This window comes from Eretmochelys imbricata, chromosome 1 (genome assembly GCF_965152235.1).
Source record: "Eretmochelys imbricata isolate rEreImb1 chromosome 1, rEreImb1.hap1, whole genome shotgun sequence".
Lineage (NCBI taxonomy): Eukaryota > Metazoa > Chordata > Testudines > Cheloniidae > Eretmochelys > Eretmochelys imbricata.
In genome coordinates, this window is record NC_135572.1 from 98,381,037 (window position 1) to 98,395,074 (window position 14,038).

General features: G+C 45.6%; 1 protein-coding gene across 1 annotated transcript in view; it reads right to left on the reverse strand.

The window, feature by feature from the left end:
- The window catches only part of UGGT2 (UDP-glucose glycoprotein glucosyltransferase 2), a 282,769-nt gene that overhangs the window by 238,376 nt on the left and 30,355 nt on the right, over window positions 1-14,038 (reverse strand). Inside the window, exons 5-7 of the mRNA XM_077807042.1 lie at window positions 11,974-12,148; window positions 6,490-6,586; window positions 2,359-2,431 (exon numbers count right to left, since the gene is read on the reverse strand). Of these exons, the coding sequence (XP_077663168.1) occupies window positions 2,359-2,431; window positions 6,490-6,586; window positions 11,974-12,148 (345 nt within the window). The remainder of the gene's footprint in view (window positions 1-2,358; window positions 2,432-6,489; window positions 6,587-11,973; window positions 12,149-14,038) is intronic.

Sequence of the window (14,038 nt, forward strand, 5' to 3'; positions counted from 1 at the left end):
CATGGAGTCCTTAAACTTGTAGAGAGAGTTCCACAAGTTAAAATTATAGCGGCGCAGGAGGGCCTGGTGGTTTGCCACCCGAAACTAGAGGGTGGCCATAGAATAAATCTTTCAACAGAACAAATCCAGTCTCTTCGCCTCTTTGTTCTTGGGGTAGAACTGTTGGGCCCATCTGCCCCATTTGTTAGCCGCCGACACAATCAACAACCCCGGTGGCAGATAAGTGTATATGTATTTGAACCCTTTCGCGGGAACATACTACTTTTTTTCCACCCTTTTTGAGGTGGGGGGGGATCGAGGACGGGGTTTCCCAGATGGTTTTGGCAATGTTCAAGACCCCTTCGTGTATTGGGAGAGCAACCCGGATTGTGGTGGACCCAAAGAGCACATTAAATAATGGTTCCATCTGTTCCTCCATTTCCTCGGCCTTGAGGCCCAAATTAGCCGCCACCGTGTGGAGCAGTGCCTGATGCTCATGGAAATTGTCTGGTGGGCTAGCTCTAGAAGGCCCTGCCACTGCTTCGTCCGCGGAGGAGGAGGATGATTGGATGACAGGGGAGGTCTGGAGGTGTTCTTACCCACCGGGGAGGGAGGCCTTAGGGTGAGTACCAGCTCCTCAACGAAGGCGGTTGCCGGGATGTCCTACACCGAGGCCAGTGCTGCAGGTACCAGGGGCGTCGCTGGCAGTCTGTCTGATGCAGCGACCGAGGGCTGGCATAATATGAACGCCCCATGCATTCCAATACGGCCATTGGGTCGGCCACTGGCTCTGCTGCCAGGCCGGTGTCGAAGATGACACACCCTCCAAAGCGCAATCACATTGTCTGGGTGAGGGGCTGAATTGTGCCTCTGAGCCTGAGAAGTTGTCCACCTCCGGTGACCAGGGCGGGGTTGTAGAGGCTTGAGTCTGATGGCTCACCGTCACCACCAGAGACCGGTGCTGGGAATAGTCCGACCAGTCCTGGGGGTAGGAGAAGCGGCATCAAGCCAGGGAACACCCTCGAGGTCTCGGCAACAGCGACCGACAGCAGGATGAGGACCGGTGCCAGGGATATTGACGACGACTGGGCGAGCCTCAGCACAACAAGGGGAATTGGGAGCGTGATGCCAATGGCTCGTAACAACAGGCCGGAGACCTGGGTTGGCATGCAGACCAAGAACGTGGTGACCTAGGGCTCTGTCTTGGCTCCAGAGACCATTGGTGCTTGCCTAACTTGTGTGAGGCCTTGCCAGTGGGCTTGCCCTCACAGGAAGCCATAGCTGGTTCCTTTTGCCACAAGTGGTATCGGGTGTGGTGGAGGCACTTTCAGTTCTCCTGGCACTGGGACCTTGAAGTGGGTAGGCTGAGCCATCAGCCTAGGCCCTTTAGCACTCCCCTGAGTCAGTGGGGGGTACTTATGGGGGAAAGAACTCCACACAGCTGAGCTCTTTAGCGGGCATGAGGTCTGAGCAGGGTCCTTTGTCCAAATCCCCTTGGTCGGGCTTGGCCTTCTTAGTCCTTTTCTTTGGTACTGGCAGCGGGGCTTGGTGCCGAGAGGACCCTGGTGCTGGAGGTGCACTATGCACTGAAGTTGAAGAGCTGGGTGCCGGATCGGGCCGCTCCATCTCTGAAGTTGGGCACAGGGCAGCCTGCACCAGGAGTGCCCTGAGGCGTATGTCGGACTCTCTTTTTGTCGAAGGATGAAAGCTCTGGCAGATGTGACAACACTCCTTTATATGGGTTTCCCCGAGACACAAAAGACTACTCTTATGCAGGTCACTAACAGGAATAGGCCTGTTACACAATGAGCAGGGCTTGAAACACAGAGCGCGGGGCATGTCCTGCCGGGGACAAAGTCTCCGCTGGGACACAATCTAACTAAACACTTAACAGGTACTTAACTACTAATTAACAATGATTTAAACAATTTACAGGTAAAGCACAAGGCTAAACTAGACAAAAAAAAACGCTGACTACTTGCAAAGCAAAGGACAGAGGTGCTCTGACTATCACAGACGGTAAGAAGGAACTGAGTGGGCGCAGGGCCGCCGGCGGCTGATATACCGTGCCATGAGCGCAGCACTCCAGAGGGTGCCACAGCCAGCCCTAAGGGTACTGCTAAGGCTAAAGTCTCCGACAGCCGTGCACATGGGCACGCACACACCTACAATGGAAGCAACATGAACAAGCACTCGAAGAAGAATAACTGATAAATACAGTTAAGCAGTGAAGTACACAAACACACAAAAATTAGTCAATGTTGAGTCAACTCATTGCCAGAACAGATTTTCATATCATATGTCTGAACTTTTGTTTTAAGCTCAAAAAACAGCTATTTTGCAAGTGAAGAAGTTTAATTGTAAATTAAGTCAACTCACTTTAATTTGCCAAAGAGAAATCCCTGGACTTCACCTGCCTCATCATCTTCCTCTTCCGTTGTGTCATTTGTGGCTGAACACATGGAACACACATAAAAACACAAAACAAGAAAATTACTGAGACGTTGCACTCCAACCCCCAGCCACAGCCTGGTGAAAGTGAGAGAGGGTGGGGGAGAGTTAGTGACGGAGGGAAGGGGGATGAAGCAAGCATGGGCAGGGCCTTGGAGAATGGGTGGGGTAGGGGCAGGGCCTCAGGAGAAGGCACAGGGCAGGGGTGTTCGGTTTTGTGCCATTAGAAAGTTGGCAACCCTAGTTTTTAAGCATGGTTTTCTGAAAAAGTGCTAAACATGGTTGCTTCTGGCCTACATTGCTGTACATAGTAAAACTGCACAAGTCCACTTCTAACACTTTTTGTCAGGACTGAGTGTCAGGAACCATTGGGCTGAGTTCCCTCAGTTGAGCCAGGAGCTAGCAGGTTCAAACTTGATTCCAGTTAATTAGCCCAGCTGAGCTGCAGCAGGATCGTCTGATTGGCCTTCATGTAAGTTCAGCACAAGGAGCATGTCGCTGACTGCTCATCACTAGTATCTCCAACTATGATTAAGGCTGTGAGTTTGTCACGGGGGCCACGGAAGTCACGGATTCCATGACTTTCCGTGACCTCCATGACTTCTGTAGCGGCTGGTGCGCCTGGCTCAGGGCAGCTCAGGCAGCCCCTGTGCCAGGTGCACCAGCTGCTGCTGGGGCAGTCTCAGGCCACTGCGCCCCTCCACCCAGCAGCAGCAGAGTTTGGGTGTTGGAGGGGGCAGGGAGTTAGGGCACAGGGTGGGGTGAGGCAGGCTCTGGGCAGCGCTTACCTGGGGGGCTTCCCAGAAGCAGTGACATCCCTCTTGTTCAGCTGCTAGACGGAGACATGGCCAGGCAGCAGTGTGCACTGCCTCTGCCCAGAGCGCTAGCTTCGCAGCTCCCATTTGCTGGAAACTGCCGCCAGTGGAAGCTGTGGGGGTGGTGCCTGCAGGCAGAGGCAGCACACAGAGCTGCCGGGCCACATCTGCCTAGCAGCTGAGCGAGAGGGATGTCACTGCTTCTGGGGAGCCCCCCAGGTAAGTGCTGCCCAGAGCCCACCTCACCCCATCCAGTGCCCCAACCCCCTGCTCCCTCCCACACCCAAACTCTGCTGCTGCTGGGGGTGGAGGCATGGAGCCAGGTAGGGAGCCTGCTGGACCCGACAACCCCCTCCTCCAGCACCAGCAGGGTCCCGGGTCATGTGCTGCCGCCCACCCCCTCCCAATACCCAGGCCGCCCTGCCCCAATTTTTAGTCAAGGGTATATAGTAAAAGTCATGGACAGATCACGGGCCATGAATTTTTGTTTACTGCCTATGACCTATCTGTGACTTTTACTAAAAATACCCATGACTAAAATGTAGCCTTAACTATGATGGCTCATGTGTCTGCCTTGTACCCAGCCTTGCTCTTAGCTTGTTCCTGTTCAGTTCCAGTCTGCTCTAGCCCTGTTCCAGTGCTGCTCCATTGCCCAGCTTCTGACTCTGATCCTTGGCTCTGGTTATCGACTCTTGGCTCTGGCTCTGTCCCTTAGCTTGATTCCTGGTTCCTGATTCTGGCTTTGGTCCATGGCTCTGGCTCCTAGCTCCTGAACCTAGCTCTATCCTATAGGTCAGGTATGAGCTTTGGGTGCAGGTTCCAGGTGGGGTCAGAAATAAGGGATTCAGGTTATGGGAGAAGGCTCCAGGCTGGAGTGCAGGGAGGTGAGGACTCCAGCTGGGGGTCCAGGCTCTGGGGTGGGGCCAGGGATGAGAGGTTTGGGGTTCAGGAGGAGGCTCAGGGCTGGGGGAGGAGGGAGTGCGGGGTCTGGGAAGGAGTTTGGGTCCAGGAAGTGACTGCAGGCTGGTACAGGGGGTTGGGATGCAGGAGTGGGTGCAGGGTCCTAGCGGCACTTATCGTGGCTCCCAGGAAGCAGCTGGCAGGTCCTTGCAGCCCCTGGGCACATGGGTGGCCAGGGAGGCTCCGCGCACTGCCCCCACACCCAGAGGCGCCACCCCCCGCAGCTCCCATTGGTTGCATTTCCCGGCCAATGGGAGCTGCAGAGCCAGCATTCGGGGCAAGGGCGGCGCACGGAGTCTCCCTGGCCACCCTTGTGCCTAGGGGCTGCAAGGACTTGGCAGCCGGTTCCATGAGCTATGCAGAGCTAGTGCAGGCAGGGAGCCTATCTTAACCCCAGGCCCTCACTGCACTGCTGATCGGACTTTTAACAGCCCGATCAGCGGTGCTGACCGGAGCTGCCAGGGTCCCTTTTCAATCAGGTGTTCCAGTCAAAAACCGGATGCCTGGCAACCCTATTAAAAACTGTAGTCGTAATGGCTTTCTGAATCAATGCTGAGTATGGTTGGTCCTGGTTTACATTTGCAGTTAAACATGATCAGCTAAACCTATTGATAACATTGTCAACAGTGGGTAATAACTTTTTTAGTATAAATCAGGCCTCAAAGTCCACACTTCACACTCCTAGCATAGATGGGAACTCTTATGACTCTAGAGTTCTGAGCCATTACTCTAACCAGGCAACATGCACTGCTGCTGCAGAAAAAGACACTGACACCTACTGCCTCCAAGAGTCAGTTTATTCTGTAAAGAAAGAATAAACTAATAATTAAATACTTATTAATTTAAGTTAGTAAATGTAGCTAACAGCCAGTAATTTAGGTATTTGCAGTTTAAAAATATTTTTTAAAAACCAAAAAAGTCAAATCATTAGAAAAGATCTCAGCCCTAAAAACAAGTTCCTCTCTAATACCATAATCTCGTTTAATATCTTTTCTCATAACATTTACAAACTATTAGTACCATCCACAAGCAAAACAAAAATATTATTTAAAAGGATCTTCCACAGAAACTTCCTAACCCCAAAGCTCCTGTCAAATACCAATCCCGGTTTAAACATTTGACACATAAATCAAAGATAGGCTTTTTTTGAGGAAGGAGTTTAACACAGATTGTTCTTGCAATGTGCGCTGAAAGTCATGAAACCAGGGCTATGGCAAACTAAGGAAGGGAGAAATTTCCACAACAATGGACACTTCAGGTGGGAATGACCTTCACTAGCCCTGCTATTTATACCAAGAGGAGACTGTCAGGCTAAATGCCTCAGGTGATTTCAAAAGTTGTGATGATACACAAGGAGAAAGTCTCTCCAACAGTCCAAAACCAAACAATGTTGGGCTTTAAAAGTAAAATCCCAATATATATAACTGCCCAGAAATCAATCAATAGCCAGATGAGATCAGCAAGCACAGGTTTAAAGTAGTTTGTACAAAACCCTTAAACCAGGCTGATGCATTCTGCTCTAGCTGCAATTTAAAGAAGTCACACCAGGAAGAACTCGCTGCAGTAATCTAACTGAAAACAAAAGAATGTAACCCCCCCCTCCCCCAAAAAGTACAAAACTCTGAAAGTCTGAAGAATAATAGATGAAAGAGTGGTGGTCTGTTGTGGTGACCACCCTTCAGAATAACTTATCTGTAATCATAGTTTTCTGAAGATATACATCATAAATTGCCACTTTGGGCTTTTTTTGTACAACACTTGAGAGATCTCTCCCAGCCTAAAGTACTAAAGCCATTTGTTTCAGCAGCATGTCTCATTTCAGTCCCTGAAAATGAAATGTGCTTCAACAGGAAAATCTTTTCCAACCAAGGAGATGAAGTTATTCTCATAAAAACTAGTACCTAGACACTGTTGCTAGATACTTTAGAGATGCCTTAACAGATAGAAATAGAATACTAAAATGACAAAGATTAAAGAACCCTCAACCCATTGGGGAAGAAGGAATATGGGCTACATTATGATGTATATCTTCAGAGAACAATAGCTACTAGTAAGTAATTCCCTATCTCCTAAACATTTTTGTCCATAAACACTTCCATGGATATAGATTTCTATGTTAATTCTCAATGCCCGAGACTACTTTTGACATATCCTGTACAAATAAATAATATATGTCAACAAAATTTAAACATACTCAGAGCATTACTATCTCCAAAATTCAAGATGGTGCTAAATATTTTGAAATAGTGTCTCCAGTAACACAGTACAGAAAACAAAAACATACCTTTCATCTTTATGTCATCCAATGCTTTGTATTCTGTACTCTTTATTGCAAGTTCCACACCATATCCAGACAAATACATTTTCCTGGGGCTTGGTTTCTGTTTGAACATATTTTAACAAGTGAAAAATAGAACTTTAAAAAGTGTCCTTTATAGAAAATTTACATCATCTAATGTAATCAAGTTAAAAATGTCATGAAACAGTCATTACTTATCAATCTGAAACTGATATTTTCAATTATTGTTCACAATACAGTTTGTTCCATCAACCAGAAAAAAGTTACAAACCTGTTCCATAACTGTTGTTCTTTGAGATGTGTTACCAAGAGTGGAACAGATGTGTATCAATGCACCCAGCACATGGCTGTCAAACTTTTTCCATCAGCGGTACCCATTAAGGGACTCCCGCTGCTGCCATGCACCACTGCATGCAGGTAAAAGACAGAACCACCCCTTGCCTTCCTTCTTCTTGCCATAACTCTGATGAACAGTGAGTTGTAGAGTAGACATGTGCAACACACCTCAAAGAAGAGTTATGGAACAGGTTAAGGAACCCATTTCTTCTTCTTCAAGTGATTGCACATATGCATTCCATTCTCAGTGACTCACAAGCCATAAGACGTGAGGTAGGATCAGAGTCTATTTCAATAAATATTGGAGAATAACTCATTCCACCCTAGCATTGTCTCTGGAGTCTTGAGCCACAGTACAAAGAGAGAGGCAAATGTAGGATCAAGTTGCCACTCTACAAACATCTGCAGTTGGAACTTGTGCCAGAAAGGCTGCCAAGACTGATTGTGACCTCACTGAATGAGCTGTGACTCTGTCGGGTGGAGCAACACTAGCCACATTGTAGTACAGGAGTTTGCAGATGTGATCAAGGAAGAAATTCTCTGGATGGAAAATGACTGACCTCTTAATCTGTCTGCCTCTGATAAGACCAGCTAGGAGGATTTACAAAAGCAACTGGTTATGTTCAGATAAAATGCCAAGGCTCTTCTGATGTCTAAGGTATGTAAATGCTCTTCCTACCTGGTTGTATGTGGTTTTGAGTAGAATACAGGCAAATAAATTGGCAGATGACTGGAAAGAGGAAACCACCTTTGGGATGAACTTTGGATAAGGACATAGGTAAATGTTGTCCTTAATAAAGATCGTGTATGGAAGTACCACCATTAATGCCTGCAGCTCTTCTGGCCAAGGTAATGGCCACCAAAAATGCCACCTTAATTGACAAATGCAACAGTGAGCAGCTAGCAAATGGTTCAAATAGGGGCCCCATACAACTTAGCAATACTAAGTCTAAAGCCCATGGGGGAACAGGATCTTGAACTTGAGGATATAATTGACTAAGCCCATTAAAAACCCTATGGGCATTTCACCAGAGAAAATAGAGCAATTAGGATGGAATGCTAAAATAGCAGCCAGATGTACTTTGATGGAACTAACCAACAAACCATGGTGTTTCAGGTAAAAGTAGTAGCCCAGAATATGCTGTGTTATGTTGGATCATATTAAAGAAGTTCTGTATTAAAATCACAAATGAGTTTGATTCCCCATAGTTTAAATTCCAGGGTATTACTAATTAAGAGGTCTCTTGGTTTTTTGTCTCTTATATTTACTGTTTCTCTCCCTCTTTTTGTGAAACTTACAAGCTGCTAATTGTGTTAGTACATCCTAAGACAGAGAGAGACTCAAAGCGATACTTTCTAACAGAAACAGCACACAGAGACTCCCCGCCCTTTTGTTGTATTCATCTCATTTTGTTAACAATTGTGATTAAAATAGAGATAGAAGATGTATGTGGATGGATGCTTGGTGTGGATAATAAATGAATGATCAGGGAGGTGCCAGCCTAAGAATCCAGTGTTGATCGGCCAAAGGAGGCATCAAGTGGAAACAACCAGAGGACACCCGGAGGGCAGAGTGGAATCCACTCAACAGCCTCAAGGATGGGAGAATCAGAGAACAAGATAACATCTGGCAGCACGGAGCCGTCAGGAATATGCCATCTGCTGATTGATTCAGCAACAGCATGATGAAGCAATTCCCATAGACTGGCATAGGAATGAATTCCTATAAAAATGGACTCCAGAAAGTGAGAACTTTTGGGGTCTGATTCCGCAAACCAACTTCCAGGAGCATCAGATGAGCAGCCGAAAAAGTCCTGCTCCCTCCTTGTGTCCAGGCCACGGGGCCAGTGGCTTGGCATGAGCAACTCTAAGGTTGGTAACTATGATAACAACCTTGCAGAACCTGTGTGTGTGTGTGTATGAATGAATGTGTGAATAAAAATGAAATTGAATGGAATGTTATAGCTATAACTAATTGCTTACTATGATTCTTTCTGTATTCACAATAAATGTGGCATTTTGCCTTATTCCCTTTAACAAGATCCTGCTGGTTTTTATTTTATTGGTATAACAGCTGAACTGAAGAACTGGTTGGTGATACCCCATTCTGTTGAGACCAGGTGGAGAAACACCTCCATTTAGCAAGGTAAGCAGCTCTTATAGAGGGCTTTTTACTACTTAGCACAGTGGTTTTTAACCTCTACTGTAGCCTGCACCCCTTTGGGTCTCAAAATATGTTCTTGCACCCCTTATCAAAAAATGTTCTGGCACCCCTTATAAAAAATCGTTGAAGTAGGTCAGGTCCTTAAACTTGTTTGTATATTACAGTAATCGTTAAAACATGTATAATGTTAATAAATACATAGATTGGAAGAAACAAAGTAGTTGTACTTACGTGCCTGTGCTTAATTTGTGTTTTCAATGATTTACCTTCTAAAAAAATCTTGCATGTCTCGCACCCCCAGAAAGGGCATCTCACACCCCCAGGGTGTGCATGCACCCCAGGTTAAGAACCACTGATTTAGCAGGACCTCTCAAACAACTTTTGAGCAAGCTTGCTCTCTCTGTCTAGCTATGGCACGTCCATTCAGTTAAGTGAAGGAACCATAAGCTCGGGTGGAGTAGGAATCCATGCTCCTGAGAGATTAGGTCCAAGCCTAGTGGAAGTGAAATTGAAGTTTCACTGACAGCTCCAGGACTACAAGTATGGGGCTATAAGTATGACTCTGGCCTGTTCCTGTGTTATGTTTAGCAATACTCTGTGCATAAGTGGGATTGGTGGAAAAGCGTAGAGGAGCCTGACTGACCACGCCAGTAAAAAGGCTTCTGTTATGGCTTCTGAGCTGTGAACATGAAGAGAACAGAACTACTGACACTTTCTGTTGGACTTTGTTGCAAATAGGTCCACTTTGAGAAACCCCCACCGCTGGAAGACCAATCTGGCCACCACTTATGGTGACTAAAACAATCTGCTCAGGTGGTCTGCAAGCAGGTAAGATGCTTCTAGATTTACGGAGATGGCAAAACAGTTTCCTTCTGGACAGAGTGGAGAACAGTGGGCTCTCCCCTGCTTCTTGAGGTAAAACATTGCTGCCATGTTGTCTGTGAGGACCAGCAGGCTGCTTCCTCTAATCTGCAAGAGAAATCCTTGACACACCAATCTGACAGCTTTCAGTTCTGACATTGGTGTGTAAAGCTAAGTCCTCTGAGGACCATAAAACCTGTATTTGTAGAAAACTCAAATGGGCTCCCCATCCCAGCGCAGAAGCATCTGTCACTAGCATGAGAGTTGGTTGTGGGAGAGCAAACAGAACGCCTACACATCCATTGGCTGCATCTGTCTACCAATCTAGGGAGGTGAGGACATGGGAGGGCATTTTTACTACTCAGTATAACTCAAGAGCCTTTTGTCCCAAGTAATCTGGGACCAAGCACTGTGGAAGTGCGACAGACAGTTTGCAAAGGTGAAGGAGTCTGGAGAGATGAAAACTGGTAGGTCGACTTTGACTGGCTCATCAAAATGCCACTTTGTGGTTCCTGGGTGTCTTAAGGGGTGTGGATCTGGAGCAGTGGGAGTGAGAGATCTACACCTATAACCCTTTGAGCTCTTGTTTTGATAGGTCCTGCTGAGGAGGAGGAATAGAATATCACTGTGTCTGTTGTGGCCGACAGTGCTTCCTGACTGGGGCATGTGTGTACAGACCTAAGAACTTCACAGTGGCTCTAGAGTCAGTAAGTCCATGGAGCTTGCTGCCCATCTGGTACGAGAATAGAGCAGAACCCTCAAATGGTAAACCCTGGATAGTACTGTGGACTTCACAGGGAAGACCGGAAGACTGCAGCCAGGATGATTTATGCATGGCCACTGCGGAGGCCCTGGGTTTAGCTGTCGAATTTGCTGCCTCCAGCCCCATCTGCAGTCGAGTTCTCGTGACCAGTCTGCCCTCATTGACCAGGTAAGAGAACTCCTGCCTAGAGTTCTCCGAAAAGTAGCTCCCTGAACTTTTCCATGGAACCCCGGAAACTAAAATTGTATCATCCCTACAGAGGCTGTTGGGTAGCAACATGCAGCTGCAAACCCCTGTCAAATAAATACATACTTTTTCTCTTAAAAAAGTCTAGCTGCACACTCATGTTTAACAAACCTCTTCACTTAAATGAAGCTACATATTAAAAGCATCTTATTCATCAGCCTGTAAAGCTTGGGGCTATCATTCTTAATAGTGTTATACTACTAAGTTCTTAGCAATCTTTGTGAGCTGAAAGTGACTTTACCATACCGCATGTTTTCAAATACTGCCTGCATAACTGCAAATAATTAATTTTGATTTTTACACTGTATTAATTTTTAATTGAGAAAAAAGATGGCAATGTTGGAATTAACAAATAGTTTACATAAACCTCAGTGGAAAACACCTGCAGCTAAAACAATGCAAAATGTTACTACTTCTTTCCCAGTTTCAAAATCCATGTTAGGTGTTTCACTTAATCTAGTAAGCTTCAAAATTTGAGTACACAATGTATGTGAATTGAGCACAGTGCAAACTTGAGATATGCCCCATCAAAAACAACAAAAATACATTTTCATGATGACAGTTTATAGTAAAAAGAAAAGGTGTACTTGTGGCACCTTAGAGACTAACCAATTTATTTGAGCATGAGCTTTCGTGAGCCACAGCTCACTTCATCAGATGCATACCGTGGAAACTGCAGCAGACTTTATATATACACAGAGAATATGAAACAATACCTCCTCCCACCCCACTGTCCTGCTGGTAATAGCTTATCTAAAGTAATCGTCAGGTTAGGCCATTTCCAGCACAAATCCAGGTTTTTCCTGGATTTGTCCTGGAAATGGCCTAACCTGACGATTACTTTAGATAAGCTATTACCAGCAGGACAGTGGGGTGGGAGGAGGTATTGTTTCATATTCTCTGTGTATATATAAAGTCTGCTGCAGTTTCCACGGTATGCATCTGATGAAGTGAGCTGTGGCTCACGAAAGCTCATGCTCAAATAAATTGGTTAGTCTCTAAGGTGCCACAAGTACTCCTTTTCTTTTTGCGAATACAAACTAACACGGCTGTTACTCTGAAACAGTTTATAGTATTATTGTCAATTTGAGTTGCATACCTGAACATAATGCCGGAGAATATAAACAATTTCCTCCTTTTGCACTTTTTCAGACAAAACTGTGTGAAATTTAACAAAGTCTTTTGTACCAATTTCTGCATAAAGAATAACCACTGGAACATTTTCATTGAGTGTAGGGAACTTATGCTCCTTTTTAAACAGATATGGCCTGGGCCTGCAATTAAAAACAAATAATTCTGGAATTAGATATTGAGTTGAAATGTTACAGTAAATAAAATATCACCTTTTCCCCATTTTCTGGCTATCAAACTATTACAGAAATAAAAGTAAAAGCACACAAGAGTAAAAAAAATAATAATGAAATTATCATGCTTGCTCACAAAAAGACATGAAAAGACGAACTAGTTTTCAAACTAAAGTGTAATAAAGCTGAAAATTTGCATGAACTACTGATGATTTTATTACATTTTATCAAGCCACAGCTAAAGCTGTACAATAAAGATCACACAGCCTTCAGGTTTACTGCATTTGAATTACAGAAGAACCTCAGAGTCACGAACACCAGAGTTATGAACTGAGCAGTCAACCACACATCTCATTTGGAACCGGAAATTCACAATCAGGCAGAACCTCAGAGTTAAGGACACCTCAGGAAGAGAGGTTGTTTGTAACTTTGAAATGTTCGTAACTCTGAACAAAATGTTATGGTTGTTCTTTCAAACGTTTACAACTGAACATTGACTTAATACAGCTTTGAAACTTTACTATGAACAAGAAAAATGCTGTTTTTAACATTCTTAATTTAATTACGCAAGCACAGAAACAATTTTCTTACCTTGTCAAATCCTTTTTTAAAAACTTTCCCTTTATTTTTTTAGTAGTTTACGTTTAACACAGTACTGTATTATACTTGCTTTTTTTTTTTTTTTTTTTGGCGGGGGGGATCTCTGATGCTGGCTGATTGCGTACTTCCGGTTCCAAATGAGGTTCATGGTTGACTGGTCAGTTCATAACTCTGGTGTTCATAACTCTGAGATTCTACTGTAATTTTCTTTTTTAAAGTGGTCTCTGCATATTCCCACTTGTGAGAATCTAGGAAGCAATAAAAGGAGGTGGTTTGACGAGCTCTCATTAAACAAGTATTGCAGAACAGTCCTTCCAAAGCAAACATCATAACTTGATGCCAAATCAAGAGAGACCAAAAAAATGTGTGAACAGCACTCCAGGTGCTTCAGATTTCTATAATAAAAAGGTCAGAGATGCCTTCAATGTGATACTAGTAAACCGAACCCGGGGTTGGTCATAAAAGTTAACATGATTACAACAGCATTTTAATACACAGTCTAACCCACTGATACTGCAAGTAAATGGTACTCTGTAGCAGATCACGCACTCACTGCTGCGGCGCCTCCTGCTGGTTGTCCGGGCATTAGCTCAATTCCAGCACTCAGAGCGCCTCATGCTGGCCAGGGTCTCTCCTACCTCAGGCCACGTATCCCTCCTGGACCCCGGTGCCCTTTACCTGCCCAAAGCAGTACCCCCACGCTCTGGGTCTCCTCTCCCAGGGGAACCCCCAAGCCCTCTATACCCACCTTGCTTCAGTGGCTATTGCCAGTCATCATCTAGCCCCCTTTCTTTGGGGCAAACTGCAGTCTGTAGTGGCCACTCATCATTGGCAAGGGGGTTGGACCAGCTCCCTCTGCAGCCCCAGTACCTCCTTAGGCCTTTAACAAGGCCTCAGCCTAGGGAGTTGCCAGGCTGCAGCTCCCCACCTCCTCTTGCCCTTCCCCAGCACTGCTCTACTTCAGGTACCCTGTGCTCCCTAGGTCCTTCCAATCCCAAGCTGGAGTAACATTGACCCAGCTCCTCCCTTAGTCCTTATATCAGGGCCAGCTGTAGCCTGATTGGGTGTGGCCACCACCGTGGCCACTTCCCCAATCAGCCTACCTTTTTCCTCAAGAGCAGGGTAACTGCTCTGCTACCCACTCCCTTTACATGGATCCCCTAAAGCTAAAAGTCTAAACAACTTTCTAAATATCTTACTCATAGCCACATAAAACTTAAAGCACCTTTGACACCTAAGTTATTGCTTCCAGTTTTTCCC